General features: G+C 34.0%; 1 protein-coding gene across 2 annotated transcripts in view; it reads left to right on the top strand.

Moving 5' to 3' along the window:
• Positions 1-17,602, top strand: part of LOC145690137 (cytosolic phospholipase A2-like) — a 120,202-nt gene that overhangs the window by 45,460 nt on the left and 57,140 nt on the right. For both annotated transcript variants that reach the window (XM_081764732.1, XM_081764733.1), the window contains exons 4-6: positions 12,034-12,180; positions 15,973-16,088; positions 16,263-16,300. In XM_081764732.1, the coding sequence (XP_081620858.1) occupies positions 12,034-12,180; positions 15,973-16,088; positions 16,263-16,300 (301 nt within the window). The remainder of the gene's footprint in view (positions 1-12,033; positions 12,181-15,972; positions 16,089-16,262; positions 16,301-17,602) is intronic.

The following is a 17,602-nucleotide window of genomic DNA, read 5'->3' as shown; positions in this document are numbered from 1 at the left end:
TTTCTGACGCTATCCGAACTGCAGAATCACTAAAGCCACATACTTGAGCAGCACTTCAACGTGGCATGGTAACCATAGCAACGACGCTCTCAATTTCCACTCCCCAACTCTGAGCAACGTCTGAAAGAAATCGGTGACATACGGGAAAAAATACCTTAAGCACCATGGCAATCACAGTGTAGGAGAATAAGTGATACCAGTTGTTAAGATTTTAACGTGGCAATATGTGATTTCATGTAACGAGTGTTTAATGAGAAAAGAATAGCTAAATAGAGTACTACTTCTTTTTTCAAAACTTTTAGTAACTTGCCGAGTCAATCTCATCAAGGTAAGATTATCACTATCCCTTCCATTTCTGATTTATAAGCGCTGGGCGTTTCATCTTGAACACCCGGTATATATATATATATATATATATATATATATATATATATATATATATATATATATATATATATATATATATATACTAGCAGCGTTCACCCCGCTTCGCTGCGGTCACCCCGGAACGCAATAAACTTTGTTACTTAGATAATTTTTACTTTTTCGCTTTCAAATTGCAGTAAATGTTAAAATTATAGCGCCTGTCATTTATGTTAACCCGCCGAGTCACATGGTCATGCGGGTTGCATATAAATACGTTTATTTTTACCTATGATGAACTAATAACAAAGGATTTGTACGTATGGACACTTGAATGGTCAATTATCTCAAGACACTGGTAATTAAAAATTAAAGTGATATGATAAAAACCATCTAGGGTCCAAATCATAATAACCCCCCAAAAATGAAAGAAATTGGTTCAGCCGTATTAGCGTGATGAGTTCACAAAGGATTTGTGCGTTCTCTTTTATATATATATATATATATATATATATATATATATATATATATATATATATATATATATATATATATATATATATATATATATATATATATAGGTACATTAACAAATCTTAATAATACTATGCAGTAAAATAGTTATAACATGCATTCATGCATTGATGTTTCTAAAACGTCATTCGACGCATTGGGTGCATGTAAGTAAAAATTTTATCATGATAATTTCAAAGTTTGTTTTTCATTGTTTTCAGGAATTGCATAATGTAGATAGATCCTTAACACACCTTTTGATGCACTGAAACATCAGCAGGGTTGCCAATTCAGTGTTAATTTATGAAAACTACGATTTCCCTAGTTTCCCCTTACAGATGCCTCATCCGATTACTTATCGGTAGAAATGGAAAATTCTTTCTTCCGCTCCATAGTTTCCAAGCTACTCCAACTAAACAAACTGAAAATTAACGACAGAATATCCATACTTATGAGTTATGAGTCAATTTACATGTTTGGCAAAAAATATATATATATATATATATATATATATATATATATATATTTACACCTTCGGTTACATCTGGCAACACTGTGTTGTTCCTAGTGTACTTCAATCGTTGCTTCCTAGTTTAAAAATATATGCATTTGCTATAACCATTATTCGTGTATCACTTCAGGTTCAAAAGTTCTACTGTCCCAAACTCCGGGTTGCATTGTATATTGGACACCCTGTATTACGAGCCTATAGCTGCCACTGCTGTGTTCCTATGAGCTTTTGTTATTTTTTATTTCGAATTTGATTCAACTTTCTATTTTTAGTTTCTTTTAAAGAATTATTTTATACAGTAGTGTACACAGAATTTCATCAAGTTGGGCTGGATTTTTGCATGCATATCTTAATATCGTAAACAGGGCCGTACTGGCCAGGCGGGAAACGGGGAACTTTCCCGGTGGGCCCTGGACGGTGAATTTTTTAGTGGGCCCTCCGCCCCGTATCGTAACTAGCGGTATATGAATAGAAAGGTACACGTCATGCACTCCTCACATACGGGAGTAAGGGAACGAAGGACGATAACACGTCGAGTACCGGCAATACAGTCAGCTAATTCTAGACCAGCATTGCCAGCCCATGATGTTGCGAAAACAGTCTTTCACATGTTTCGTAATTCAACCCTTGAAAAGTTTGATTTCCCACTCTGCTTTATAATTTTGCTAATATTGAAGTATTAAGCTAAATTCAAATGGTGCCATAACTTGGAATTAAATAATAATTTACATTTAACAGTACCGTCATTTTCCGAATAGAAAATTATACAGGGCCGGATTAAGACCATTGGGACCATGGAGAAGGAAATACAAGGGAGCCGCACCAAAACTTTTATGATTAACCCTCTCTCAACATGTTCAGAAGGATCCATAAGGAGTGACTCAGTTTTTTTTTTTTTTTTAACTTTTATGGTGAAAATGTTTTTAGCAAATTTTTAAAATATTTGGGGCCCCCTTGGTCGCTGTCAAAGCCGTAGCTAGAGATTTCGGCGCCAGGACGAAGTAGAATTCGGCACTCCCCTCCCCTACACTCATTTCACCAAGCTTATACACCCTCATATATATATATATATATATATATATATATATATATATATATATATATATATATATATATATATATATATATATATATATATATATATAATATGAGTGTAGGAGAGGGTGTTGCAAAATAAGTGTTAGAACTCTTGAGAGGTGACTCCTGCCACTGAGACAAGAAAAGTTCTGTTGAACTTTCGGCTATCGGACACAGTTTCGGATCTACAAGGTGCCGAAAGCGTGGGAAAATTACTTTCGGACGACAATTGTTCGGAAACTATCCAACTTACAGAGGGCGGATAAAAAATTCACTGAAGAAGTCATACCTGCTGTATTGAATTTTCCATGTTTCACAATCCTACCGTGCACGCGCAAGGGATTCCCCAAAGGAACGTAGGGAGTCCCGGATAATCTGCCAAATGAAAATTGCTCTAAATGGATATGAATTGATAGGGTTTCTAGCAGGTAACAATAATTCCTTTGTATTAAGTCGATATTTGGAACAAATACAAAATGGCGGACACCTTCATGCCTGTTGTGTGCGGTTCCATAATCTCCAGATACGAATGCTGACCAACAGTGGTGTTCTGAGTATTAAGTGTAGCAAATTTGTACTCAAATGCTCTAGAAAGACATCTTGAGTGTCTGTAGAGCACAACAGATGAAGCAGGGTGATTCACATGTGTGGAAACACTTAACGAAAAATGCCCAGAAATGCACTCATACTCAGTAAACGTGAGTTCAAAGCGTCGGAAATGTAAGGAATAGCATCAAGAACATGAAAACCATGCCAATTCACCAATAATATTCCATCAAATAGATGCAATATGATGTGCACGGTTGCATACCAATTAGGATGCAACAAATGAGGCACAATTTGAAATTGTGCAAGGGGATTCAGAAAGAAACTAGGTAAACTAAAGGAATGTCACTAGTGGGATCGCATGATCGATATTGAAATGTGGCCAATGTGTGTGTTGATATCAACATGTAGCTAATGGACAAATGTCAACATGTCCCACTACTGCTTAATACAAAGGAATTATTGTTACCTGCTAGAAACCCTATCAATTCATATCCATTTAGAGCAATTTTCATTTGGCAGATTATCCGGGACTCCCTACGTTCCTTTGGGGAATCCCTTGCGCGTGCACGGTAGGATTGTGAAACATGGAAAATTCAATACAGCAGGTTTGACTTCTTCAGTGAATTTTTTACCCGCCCTCTGTAAGTTGGATAGTTTCCGAACAATTGTCGTCCGAAAGTAATTTTCCCACGCTTTCGGCACCTTGTAGATCCGAAACTATATCCAATAGTCGAAAGTTCAAGAGAACTTTTTTCTTGTCCCAGTGGCAGGAGTCACCTCTCAAGAGTTGTAACACTTATTTTGCAAAACCATATATATATATATATATATATATATATATATATATATATATATATATATATATATATATATATATATATATATATATATATATATATATATATATATATATATAATATAAAATATGAAAGAGAAGCAGCTTTTGTCGTCATCCTACGATAAATATTTCAAGTTGCTTGGACAGACCATTGCAATATCCAAAAGCGATCATTAGTATTCTTTTGCAAATAAGAGCTTTATTCAAGAGGCTTATATTAGTTTTCTTAAACTTGACAATACTACCTTTGGTTGTATACAAATCCAATTGGAGAAACTTACAACTATTTACAAAGTTTCATACTATCGATAATAAATGGAATTTCAATGGATTAGAAACTATGTGCTTTTAAGATGTTCGAAATGGGTGACAGCATTAATTCCCAGTAATAATTGTAAACTTTTGAAATTTTATTCTGTATGTGATCACACAAATAGCATTTCAATTGTTTTGCCGTTTATATATATATATATATATATATATATATATATATATATATATATATATATATATATATATATATATAGTGAAATGTAACGGAAAGTCAGAACGAGCCTTTGCGAATTTCTCAATATTGATCGATGGAGGTGAAGAATATGATTAACGTTTCTCTTTAAAATCCAAATGTAGTTTGGCTACTACATATGTTTGAAATTATAGTAATTACTTAATTTCTTAATGAATGAAAGTTCTGAATTTAAGGCTACTTATTAGTAATTAACATATTGAAAATACACTAACACATACACACTTATGGATATATAAAATGTATGTATATGATTGTATGTATGTAGATAGATAAAAATATCACACAATACAAAGTTTCATACTATCGATATACGTATGCATAAAAAATATCCTGGCAATACAAGTAGTTGGTGAAATCATCCCAATAAATTCCTTCAAATTATAAGCATTTCATGTTAATGGAATTAAAAAAAAAATCACTCTAGTGATCAGTCTGAAAAAGACTAAATTCTTTAGGTTGAGTTCTGACCCCTTAAGCCCCTATTCTACCCCTGCTTCAAGTTCGAAAATGTTATTATTCCCTTTATTTACCGTCATTTTTAATATACTCGCGGAAACTGCAACTTGTGGCCCTCTGTATCACATCGTCATTAACAAATCATACATAATAATTTTCTTTAAGTAATAAGTAAAAGCTTGTCCTAACTTATTGAAACATTTGGGTTGCGAGCGAAGCGAGGAAGATTTTTTTTTATTATTATTATTATTATTATTATTATTTTTTTTTTTTAACAAATCTATTCCTTTGCAATCCCACAACAATATTGATTTAATAGGGCACCAATACTTTTTCGGGGCGATGCGTCGTTTATTCATTTTCAACACTTTTTCTTTCTTCTTTCTCGTTCGGCACCCTCTTGCTATCAGAGCACGGGGCCACAGCCTCGCTCGCCCACCTCCTAGCTGCGATTTACTGTTAATACAAGACAATGGAGAAGTGTTGCATTTGTATAAATTATAAATTACTTCCGATGCTTCATATATGTATTTGTATATGTACCAGGGACGCCTATGAAAGGTTTATGGTACAAATGTGGCATTGTTATTTTATGAGGAGATATGAAGTAATCGAGCTTGTGCAGATGATTGTACAGTTGCAAGAGAAGAATGGAGGATTGGACACTACGTCTGATCAATCTGTGTCAGGGAAGAAATTACTGCCTTAAAAAAGTTTTAATTCTGCATTTTAAGACTTTTCAGCATACTTGGTCTGAGTGCCACTCCCAAACTCCTTTTATTGTCGGGGGGAGAGGGCAGTACGTACATGTGCGTGGGCCCCCAAGAAAGTACTTTCCCGGTGAGCCCCTGGGTTGCAGTACGGCTCTGATCGTAAATCTATATTCTTGCTGAAAGGTAGCCCGAAATCCCTCTCCACATATGCCACTGATTTTGTATATCGATTGGTATACTATAGTTATTTCGAAATTATCAAACTACGTAGTTCTAGAGCCTATTACCAAATTCTTCAATTGGGTTAGTAAAATATAATTGCTTCTAAGAAACTATTACTGTCACGTCAAGTAGTTTGATTTCCTTGCTTGGTTTACAAAGCAAACTAAAACAAGTAGCGATGATTATTTTCTACGTGCTAAAAAGGCATATATCATAATCAATATAATTATGCAACAATGATTCTATCACATCACTTTCCTCGCACGCAATATAAAACTATTGCTTCTAGTTGTGAGTGCAGTGACCGCGAATGGCGCTTGTGTATATAGAGATTACATACAAGCTGGAGTCCTGCGGTCTAGTGCTACAAATCATGCACAGCAGGATAAAGGGACTTTTATCTCTTTGTATTCAGAAATCTATAATCAGCGCAATTTGCTAAAAATTTTAATTCCAAATTAGTTGACTGAAAATTTACAAAGAAAACTTCTTGCATTCCTGTAATAGTAAAGAATTATAGTTTCTCTTTATATAAAAGAGAGGGCTACGAAACTTCTTTTAAAATACACATTTATGACATTAAAGTATCATTTATTAAAGTAGCTGCAAGAGATAGTGCTACAACCTTTATGCTAGCAAATTAATTTCGTTAACTTGAAGAAAAAAAATACCAGGAGCACTGAAGTACTTACATTATAATATAAGTGAGCGTATTTACAACTGAATAGAAGTTGAATATGTTGATAGGCTTTTATATTACTTGGAAACCTAGGAGTTTATCTTCAGTATTATTAGCTAGATATTATTTTTCTTTTTAGGGTACGGGTATGGCATATTCTAGATAAAACGAGAACATATCGAAATAATATAAAAGTATGCTAACAAAAAATCGGATGGTCTGAACTTATTCAACTCTTGTTCAACTTACATTTTCATATACAGCATTTACATTTGCAAGAATACTAAACGTCAATGCCTCCGACTGTTAAACCCTGAAACGCTTCACTATAAAGCCTTTTACATCTGGCTTCAATTTAGATTATGTCCTTTCGCCCATAAATGATATTATGGTTTCATTTTATTATCTGCTTTTCCTCCGGAATCATGAATATCTAAATAACAAGAAGATCAGTGGTAGAGAGCTCACCTCTTGTGCGTGGGGTTCTTGGTTCGATTCCAGCTCACGTCAAGTAGGCTTTGTGGTGGACTACACTGCGTGTGTGGATTTTCTCGAGTTCCTCTACCTTCTTTTTCACTTCACCATTTTGTTTATCATTATCACAGTCAGTGTTTCCTCCAGACATGTTTTGGGGGGCACTGTCCCCCGGAGCTCCGAGAATGCCGCCCTGGAGAACGCCAAAATAATATGTTTATAATATAATAATAAATAGAATAGTACCACCAGGCCCCCCTCCCGGAATACTAAGTGTGCCTCCCCTGGAACATTGTTTTTAAAAGAAACACTGATCACAGTCCCTGTTGCCTTCGAAATATAGTCGTGAGATGCTAAAAGTAACGGTTTAGCGGCTAGTTGTAATCTACGATCGTTAAGCAAAGTACCCTGTATTACAAATTATCTTGAAACAAAATCTTACATTCATCAATGCAGCAGATATCCACGTCGGTAGGAAAGATTCCAAGTTCGCTCGACTCATGAATAGCGATGGCCGAGATTTCAAATAGTTAATTCCATAATCATAGCAGAATGTGTCCTGGTTGGTTACTACTAAAATTGGATAAAATGTCAGTATTTTAATCCTTTAAGCAGATATTCAAAAGAGTAGAGAAAGGTTAGGTTAGATTAGCGTAAGTCACGTTAGGTTAGGTTATGCAGGTTACCACTCTAACGTAGCTATCAGGATTTGTACTATACTATTCCGCATTTCTTCATGCCAACGAAATAAGTAAATAAATAAATAAATTCAGTTTAAATGTCTTGTTTCTGTTGTAAATATTATTTTTTTTTCTTATTTTGGCTCCTTTTAAGAAATTTGTCACAAAATGTAACGAATACGCTTACATGCTAACATAACCTATCAGCAAATATAGAATCCTTCTACATATATAGAACCATGTCTTTATTACCTATAAATGGAATTGGTATTAAACATGTAGCATCATCAACGTACATTAGTCGTTATGTTAACAGAACAACAACAGTAGTTCGTATAACATGATGATAGACAGCATAAACTGGCTAAGGACATAAACATTCAATCTTGTCTATCAATACGACATGTAATATTGTGATCACATAAGGCGCAGTACATAAAATGAATCGTACAAACTACTAAATCAAAGGCAACTCTAGTTTCAATAGTTACATCATCCATAAATTGATTGAAAATAATCTTTTGAGTCGCGTAAGGAAATTATCATTGTTTGTAGCAGTAAATAATTAAAACAGTATAGCGTTTAGTACCTCAGAAAACATTTTGTAACATTCATTTCGCACAATCTACGAACGTAGTTTCAAAATAATACATGTACGTATTCTTTGTCTTCATATAGCTTTTAATCAGTATTAGGGTATATCCATGGTAACTCACGTTACGTAATGACGTATATTTTGAAGGATACTAACCTCAATAAACTTAAAAGCTCCGTTTTTTCTTTAAAAGAGGAAAGCTGTCATATTTATACAGATAATTACCAAATATCGTCATTTTATATGATACAGCAAACCTAGGAGAAAAGAAAATACTATAGTAACTCACGTTATAAATGTTTTCCCTACATTCAGAACCTGTGATTTTTTTAGTACATTTTCTTTTGTCCTGGCATAGCTATGCGCATGAAATTACTATGTACGATAGGGAAACACATAATTTAATTATGACAAAAAATATTAAATTTTTATTTACATTTTATGACTATTTTAGTGGAATACGCACAGAGTCGGGTAACTCACGTTCAGTGGCGTAGCACACTTTTGCGGGGCCCCCCGCAAAGTATAGAGAAGGGGCCCTAGTTGTAAAGCCGATAGAAGTAAGATTGAAGTTCTACTTCTTTAAATCTTTATTCATAGCCAGACTTTGGGCCCCCCGCACTGCGGGGGTTGCGGGGGCAGCTGCTACGCCACTGCTCACGTTACATTTGTCAACGGTCTTTTATTATTAAGTATAAGCAACATACATTTATAATAATTTGAAATAAGCACAGTTTAATTAAGTTGAACATTCAACTTTACTTTAAGAAAAGGTTTCATCAGTTATATGAAATTTTACTTGGGATACCGACAGAAAAAAAGTAAGACCTATGTAATAATAAATAAGCCTTGTATAATATAATCAACATTAAAACTTAGTAGATGAAAGGTAACCTACGGGAAAAATAAGAAAATAGTAATTCTCTGAAAAAAAAATAATGATGTCAGCTACATACAACTACGTATATTTTTTATCAAAAGAACAACTTGACTAAAAATTATAACTATATTTCTTTCATTAATTTTTGTCCCTATTTTCGTGGACATACCCATTAACGTATGCCGCAATTTTGGGTTCTTTATACAGTTTAGCGCAAAAAATACACTTAATAATTGACATCAACTTTTAATGTATCTTTGATCATTTTCCTTTTATTCACACGAATTCGGCTGATATAGGATTTTTGTTATAAGATTACCTAGAACTTGAAACTGCTGGTCTAGTGGCTAGCGCGTATGTCTTTGGTGGACGCGGTCCTGGGTTCGATTGCCGGTATGAGAGCACAAAAATTTCAGTCATTCACTTTCATTAATTATCATTTACTGAAGCAAAAGGGCATAACCACGGGAGGTTAAACAAGAAAAAGAAATCACTTCAGACTTGTAGGAAAATAGTCATATCGTCTGGCACAAATAAAATTGTTCAGTAACACAACGAAAACCATAAGTAATATTATTAACATATTTATGCATGTTGCAATAATATACACGTGTATAATAGATTTCGTGCTCCCGGGCTCTGTTCCTAATGAGAGAACATTGAAATTTGAGTGGCTCAGATTTCATTTTGAACTGTGTTCGTAGGTCCAAGTCTCATATAGCCTTGATGCAGAAAAAAGACGTTAAACGTCAAGTAACAAACAAATGATAGGTTAATAGATGCAAAAGTTTAACAACATAGGGCCTTATGAAGAGTCGTTTTGATGTATAATTAGCGTCATACTAAAGGCCTGAGTACTGCAGGCAATATATATTAGTCGAACGCTTTAGTATTGCACTAATCACGCGTCAAAATGACTCTGCATAAGGCCCATAAAGTTTACATGTTACAGCAGGAACTTAAAAAGCTATCCTCTTTAGCTGAACATATTAAAATTTCTCAATTCCATTAGAAAGACGAACAAATAAATACAACGTTGATAGTTTGAGTTAAGCAGTTGTAATAAGAACTTTTAGATAAGCAATGCAATTAATAGTAGGCTTACGACCGACTTCGGTTAGGACTGTCCGATCATACGTTGGCCAAATGGTGGCCTGGTGTATGGTTCCCAACCGCTGTGTCGCGGAGTCCCACAGGGTGTATCGCGAAATTTTGGAATTTAAAGATCATTAATCAGTACATATGGGTGCCGAGTTAGCTGAAGTGCCGGATCAGGGGCGTCATTTAGGGGGGCAATGCCCCCCCCAAGAGTTTGAGGAATACATATACTTCAATCTGTCGCCTACTAATATACTAGTACAAAATGTGAAAGTCTTACGTCGGTGGTGCTCTTGCCCCCCCCCCCAAGCGAAGTCTGAAATGACGCCCCTGTGCCGGATTATTGTCTGACATTTATTTGATTTATCCACTTATCTTGTTTTTATTTATTTTGAAGAATGGAATGAAATCTTCAAGTTTTACGTCACACGTTTATGCCGGTTAGGCTAAAGGAGACGGTGATGATGAGAAATGAATGAAATGGTGGAATGAAGAAAGTGGGAGGAAACGGGAGAACTCCGAGAAAACTCACGAGCGCGATGTTTGTCCACGCCGCGAGCTGGGATCGAACCAGGGACCCCAAGCACCGGAGGTGAACGCTCTACCACTGAGCCACCTCGCCCCCTTTATTTTGAAAACATAGGGGATATAGTGCACTGTACTTTATTAAATCGAAGGATATAATTTTAAAACGTAGAGGATATACTTTATTAAATCCAAATATACATTAATTTTCAAAGAAAACTTAGTCCTTGAGTAGTCACTCACTATGAAACATGTCCCTAATTTTTAACTGTCGCAATGGTGATACGCGACGGTGGCATGCTTTATCACGCAACCGAACTGTAAAGAATGCTACAATTTCGAATACGTACAGTATATAAAGCATTGTCTAACTAAGCATTGTTGCGCATGCGCACGATAATTCATTGTGCATGTATTTTTGGTTGGATGTGCGCCGGATTACTGAAAGGCCGGACTATTGAGGGCCGGATTAGCGAGAGTCTAGTGTAGTTAGTTAAAATCAATTTTAAGACTGTGTACAGTCAACGCCTTCAGCGGCAGCAATAATGTTCAGTATTGCATAATTACTTCTTTATATAAACTTATAGGCTTACACTATTGTTAATAATAAAACATATTAATAAAAAATCAAACAAGTGTGTCACGATTTCGTGGAGGCGTTCAGTAAAGTGTCGCCAGTCAAAGAGGAATGGAGGCTACTGGACAACTGCACAGTAGAGTATAAAATATAATTTTAATCAATCTCTGGTTGACGATTTAGGCTGCAATTACAGGGTGTTCATTGCATGTGTATTGCCTCATCCATCTCACTTTCGTTGTTTCTGCTATAGAGGACACCACATGTTAATATGTTTCTATTCAAGAGTCCTACGTAATTTGCTTGAGAGATTTGTATCTTATAGTAGTTTCATAATTTTAAAAAATATATGAATTTTATATATTATATGTATGTATGTTTTTTGCATCTAGGAAAAAAAATCATGTAGAGGTGTCGCGCGTGCTTTGGTGAATTCCAAAGGAAAAGGTTGAAAAACAACTGCAATAACCGGATGTAGTGTCGTTTGATAAAAAATAATACATTGTTGGCAACACTGATAACCTGGTTATATCGTGGCGTATGTCAAACAATGTCCCCTTGTCGCTATTTGCATGGTACAAAATTTCAACTTTTTTTTGTGCCCAAACTTTTCAACTTCTGTAGTTTAAAAGTTACACTGGCGTATCACGATAAATGGTCCTCCTTAACGTTACATAAATTATCAATTTTGTGTTTGTGTGTGAAGTACATAATCAAATTTAAGTTTAAACTTACAATGTTTTCTTTTATCTAGTGGACACTCCGGATCCTTATTTAATCCTTCGAGTACCAGGGACACCAAATGGAAAAAAGAAAAGCAAAATAATCGATAACTGTGCTCATCCTCAGTGGAACGAGTCATTCACGTTTATTCTTGATCCAGAAGAAAAATATGTTCTTGGTAGGTATTTATTTGTTGAATAATTTCAACACTAATATATCTAATAATCCCATAAATACATGTATTGATAATTACGTATATACATAAGTGAACATAGGAAAGCTTTAAAAATTGTTGTGTGTGGCTTTCAGATTGTGAAACTAATAATAAGATAGTGTTCTATCTTAAGTAGTGTTCTATTTGAAAAGACAATATTGAAGTATTTCTCTTGATTTGAGTTGTTTTGTTTATATTTGTCAGAAACGTATAATAATCCATTATTTTATTTTTAAAAGCTCAGTTCATGTTTCATCACATACTAAATACTATAAATTATTAAATAATTCTGATCATTATTACAACATATAAATCTCACCAAATATTTTATTCTCCAGAACAGTGTCCTTCCTGTTTATAGAAGATACATTTTGGTTGTTATATGAATCATGAACATCTAGATATTATGACCGAAAGCTAATTTGAAATATACTCAACAATCACTGAAACATGCACTGAAAGAGATTCTTTACAATTTCGGAAGGAACCACCTCAATCATGCTTCTAATCCCAACAAAATAAGTAAATATATAACAGTAGCAATACATATTTAAGTAAAACTTATAAAATATTGGGAACGAATTGAACTGATTGTACTAGATTTTAAAATATTTCCGATGTTAATTTCGATATATTATTTATTCTTATATCAGGTGTAGTATTACCCATACTGCAAAGTTCATGTGCTCACAACACCACGGTGCTGGCTGTAAACATACTTCAGGCGACAGCCACGGAGACATCGTCACCTGTCGCCAACGATCGGCAAGTGACGTAGACTCAAGCAATCACCAACATTTCTGGACATAAGAAACCCGCACACTACGACAAAGGGCACCAATCTCCATCGGTTGATCATCCACCACTCTCTAAACCCTTTTTCACACGCAGCCACTGAGTTTCGCCACCGCTGGTGAAGCATTGCTTTAAATTAGAGATTTTGTACGGGTAGCCGCAGTTGCTTCCACTAAAACAGTTGTTGCTAAAGTCTGCTCTAGCGCAACCGTCTCGAGCGACTCTCAGTATTCGCCACTTGTGAAGAAGCAGTGTCTTAAGTTGGGCTCCTACAAATTCACAAGCAAACCGTCAAGTTATTTAGAGGAACTTATATTTTATCTGTAATATTTATTACTATAGTATGCAAGAAGAAACTTTTATAATGAAAGGTGATGGAAAAGCCCAAAATTCCCGTGTACCATCTTTTAGCTCCCCTAAAAAAGGCAGAATTTTACAATATTGATTGGCATTTCCTGCAATTTACTAAAATGTAATGTTTGCTGACCCATAACCAGTGGCGTAAGTAATGAGCTCATAGTGCCCGGAATGTGGGAGGAGGGTGACCACGGCAAAAAAAGGGGGGGGGATAATTTAAGTTTCGAAGATTAACTTTATGTTGTTATGATTCTAAAAGCCACCTTTTAGGTTTCATATTATTTCACACTTTTCCCTCTATATTGTTTTGTAATCTTCGAATGTTTTCAGGTTAATACTTAAAACTGGTTAGATACTGGAATAATTCTCAAATATTACTAGCATTTAATCAAAAAGAATGCCCAAAGATGAGACGTACCAATTGGTAGGTCTAATCAAGCTAAACAAATTGGTATGGATAAGTGTAAGAAGCACATGCATAATTTTTCAGAAAATTGAGAAAAGAGAATTCCTTCGTAAACCTAAAAAAATATTTTACGATAACGACGCGACCTATTAAAACGAAACTCATACTGAAATATATCCTTCTCAAGCTTTACATTATGACGCTAACAAGATTGCAGTACCCAGTATGGTTAATGAGATATAGACCATACTTACCATCAAGACTAAAACTTTAATTTTCGATTAACTACAAAGGGTTGTACAGATGATCGACATATCAGTCGATAGATGAAAGCTGAACAAAATGTATTGATTGAGGATAAATTATCATGCATAATTTTACAGAAAGTTAAGATAAATTAGTTTCAGTGGTAATAAAAAATGTGTTTTTCTGTTGCCAATATTAAATTAATAACTTTTATTATTTACTCATGTTCTACAGAGCAAAAGATGAGGTGTTAAATTAACACAAAATGACTACTACTTTAGGGTGATATTTGTGTGTTAATTTAATACCAAGGACATCACCTTCCGATTATATCAGAAATAACAAGTAATTTTCAGTGAGAATTTGCATTGAATTTTGTTTGCTGCAAGCAAACCTTTACGAAGTATATTGGCATTTATGTCAAGTAAAGAGTAAAGTACTATATTCTCTGTAAACGTTCACGAAAACAGTTTTATATGAATAGCAGTTCTGCCATCTGTTCTTACGTTTTCTTATGTGCTAGGATATAACAACAGATGGCAGGACTGCTACTGGAGTAACTGTTGTTAAACAATTCATAGGACTACAAAGCTATTTTCTTCATTGATTACAGTAAAACATATTACGTTACTCGTTACTTGGCATAAATGTCAAATATACTGCGTAAAGCTTTGCTCATTGCAAATAATAAAATCCAATTCAAATTCTCAGTGACAATTACTAGTCACTTCTGATATTCTTGAAAGGCGATATCTTTTGTGTTAAATTAACACACAAGCAACACGCTTAAGTAGGTCATTTTGTATTTTTTTAACACTTTATTTATTTGTTTATTTTGCTGTGTATATGTGAAAAATGCACTGTTAAGTAGCAATTTTATTTATTATTATTTGGTGGCACATATTATTTGTATCAGAAAAGAGTATTTTCAACTGAGTGAATTAGATTTTACTTTTTTTCTTGATAATAATGGAAACAAAATCAAGCTGGAATAATAATAATAATAATAATAATAATAATAATAATAATAATAATAATAATAATAATAATAATAATAATAATAATAATAATAATAGAATTTTGTATAACATAAGTAGTGATTGATTAGATGAATGAATATAATGTAATAATAAGCAAATGCAAACATAGTGTTAATTTCATAATTTACTTTGTCATATAGTTATTACTTGTATCGTTCGACAATGAGTACTTTAGACTATATATATAGACTCGCGTGTTTTTTACGACAACCTTAAAGTTAGTAACAATCTAAGCTCTGATCTTATGAAGCAGGAAGAAATATTGTCGCCCAAACGCTTGTACAGTCATGTCCAAAATGATTGTCGCATATCTATAACTGTCTTCTTCTAAGAATATAATTTGATAATGATTTTGCAGGGTACTTTTAATACTGATACTATGTGTATAATCGGGAAATATATTTGTGGTAAATTTCATAGAAAAAGAATTATAAATATGAAAATTAGAATGAGTAACACAAAATGTTGCTAAATGAACAAGAAAGTTTTATTTTCGTTTTATTGTTCTTATTTACTGCTCTTTTGACATGAAATTTGCCACATACATGTCTTTGCCGATTATACACATACTAACATTGTAAGAAATACGGGGCGAATTCGTTATCAAATTATATTGCTACAACAACATATTTATAGACATGCGACAATAATTTTGGACATGAGTGTACAAACCAAATATTCCTTTGTGTTTACAAAAATTATACAATACTTAATGGTCATCCTTTCAATAATTCCTCCATATGGCATTATCATTATTAATCAAACTTTGTATTATGTTTATTACGCAATTTTTAAGGACTATGTGTATGTTTTGTTGTAGCTTTAATTAGATATCTTGTAGGTATTTGTTGTTTTGATAAGTAAGAAATTACTGACAATTTGTTGTGAAACTTCTACCTTTTTATTTTACAGAAATATGTCTAATGGATGCTAATTACACGATAGATGAGTCTATAGCTAAATGCATATACTCTATTTCCGATATGGAATTAGACAAAGAAGATGACATAATGATCAATTTCGAAAATGTGAGTATAATATATATGGAAACAATTTTATTTAGAAATGTTAGATTTTCAATTTATAATAACTTTTGTAAAAAATCTAAAGACTTACTTTATTTTGTAATTTCATGTACGTAAAGAGTACTAACAAAAAATAACTGATTCCATTATTAATTACTGTATATTTTTGTATTCTAGGGTTCAAAGATTCACCTCAAACTTCTACTGGAAGTTGAGTAAGTATAAAATATTTGTTTATATGGGTTAATATTATACTTAAGTGTTGTAATTCATAGATTAGCCACATATTTAAGATTCCCACTCAAAAGCAAAACATTTTGGCGAGACAGTTTAGGCGTAGTATGCTTTCGTCCGTGCATACAGCTAAATAATTTTCGTTCCGTATTTTAATAGCATGTAGAGACTGAGGAAGCATAGCTGAAATTACCTCCTTGTCTTGCCAATAAGACTGCTTCATGGGGCTTAATTCGAACATGGATAAACATAGCATAGTGCTGAAGTCACTGGCATTCGTTTCAAACAATCGGCTAAGAATCTTAGATCTGTGAAATGGCGTATTTTCTTGTCTCTCGTCGCTATATGAAATGTCTCCAAGGATGGACACACTGTGATTTTAGTTCTTAGCAAATCGTCGTACCCAGACGCCAAATCGATGGTAAAATTGATGTGTACCACACTATCGTAGACATATCAATAGTCTTATCACTCCTTGTTTTATCTTTATGATGATTCTATAACTTCATAGAATTTCCATTGTAACTGAAAGAGATACATAAAAATCGGTTTCTTCGGCATTTTTAAAAATAAAATATCGCTTTCATAAAATGAAGGTGCGCTATTTTTTTTTTTTTTTTTTTTTTTTTTTTAATATCCTGATTCAACTGTCATCTTTACTTTCCGTAGTAGATTCTATAATTGATAGTGTTGTCTCTGCAACATACAGTATGAGAGTTGTAAATTCGATTTTTTTAGACTTATTTGTTTACAAGATTAACTTATGAAATCCAACTGACCATTGACAACTAATTTTCGTAGATAATAATAAAAATATTTTTTTTTCGAAATGTCTTGTTTTCTCCGAAACCTTTTTTCCCCCCTATACAACTGAATCTTTGTCAACTTAAACAGTCAGTAGTGGAACTCATCTAACCATTAAATCTTTCACCTGGCTTCCAGGCTTAAGTCGGGAGATTATGGAAGTTGGAATCGGTAAAATATGATTGCTAGGTGCAGGGGCGGATCCAGGGGGCGATCGCCCCCCCAGAAGAGGTAAATTTCTTATTTTATATATATAAATAAAACCCATCCGAAAGTTTGGAGCCCTTAAAAGTAGCAGTATGACTACAACCCACCGCCCCCCCCCCCAGAAGTCGGTCATGGATCCGCCCCTGGCTAGGTGTTGTATTGTCTGTTAGCATCAACTAAATGGAACATTCGTCGCTGGTCATGCTCATTTAGAGTTCTGTTGAACTATCCGTCACGGACAAGTACATATGTGTCTTAAAATGAATTTTATT

The sequence above is a fragment of the Thermobia domestica genome, chromosome 7, assembly GCF_964235325.1.
Source record: "Thermobia domestica chromosome 7, izTheDome1.hap1.1, whole genome shotgun sequence".
NCBI lineage: Eukaryota > Metazoa > Arthropoda > Insecta > Zygentoma > Lepismatidae > Thermobia > Thermobia domestica.
The sequence above is the reverse complement of the archived record's forward strand: the minus strand, read 5'-3'. Positions and strand labels throughout refer to the sequence as shown.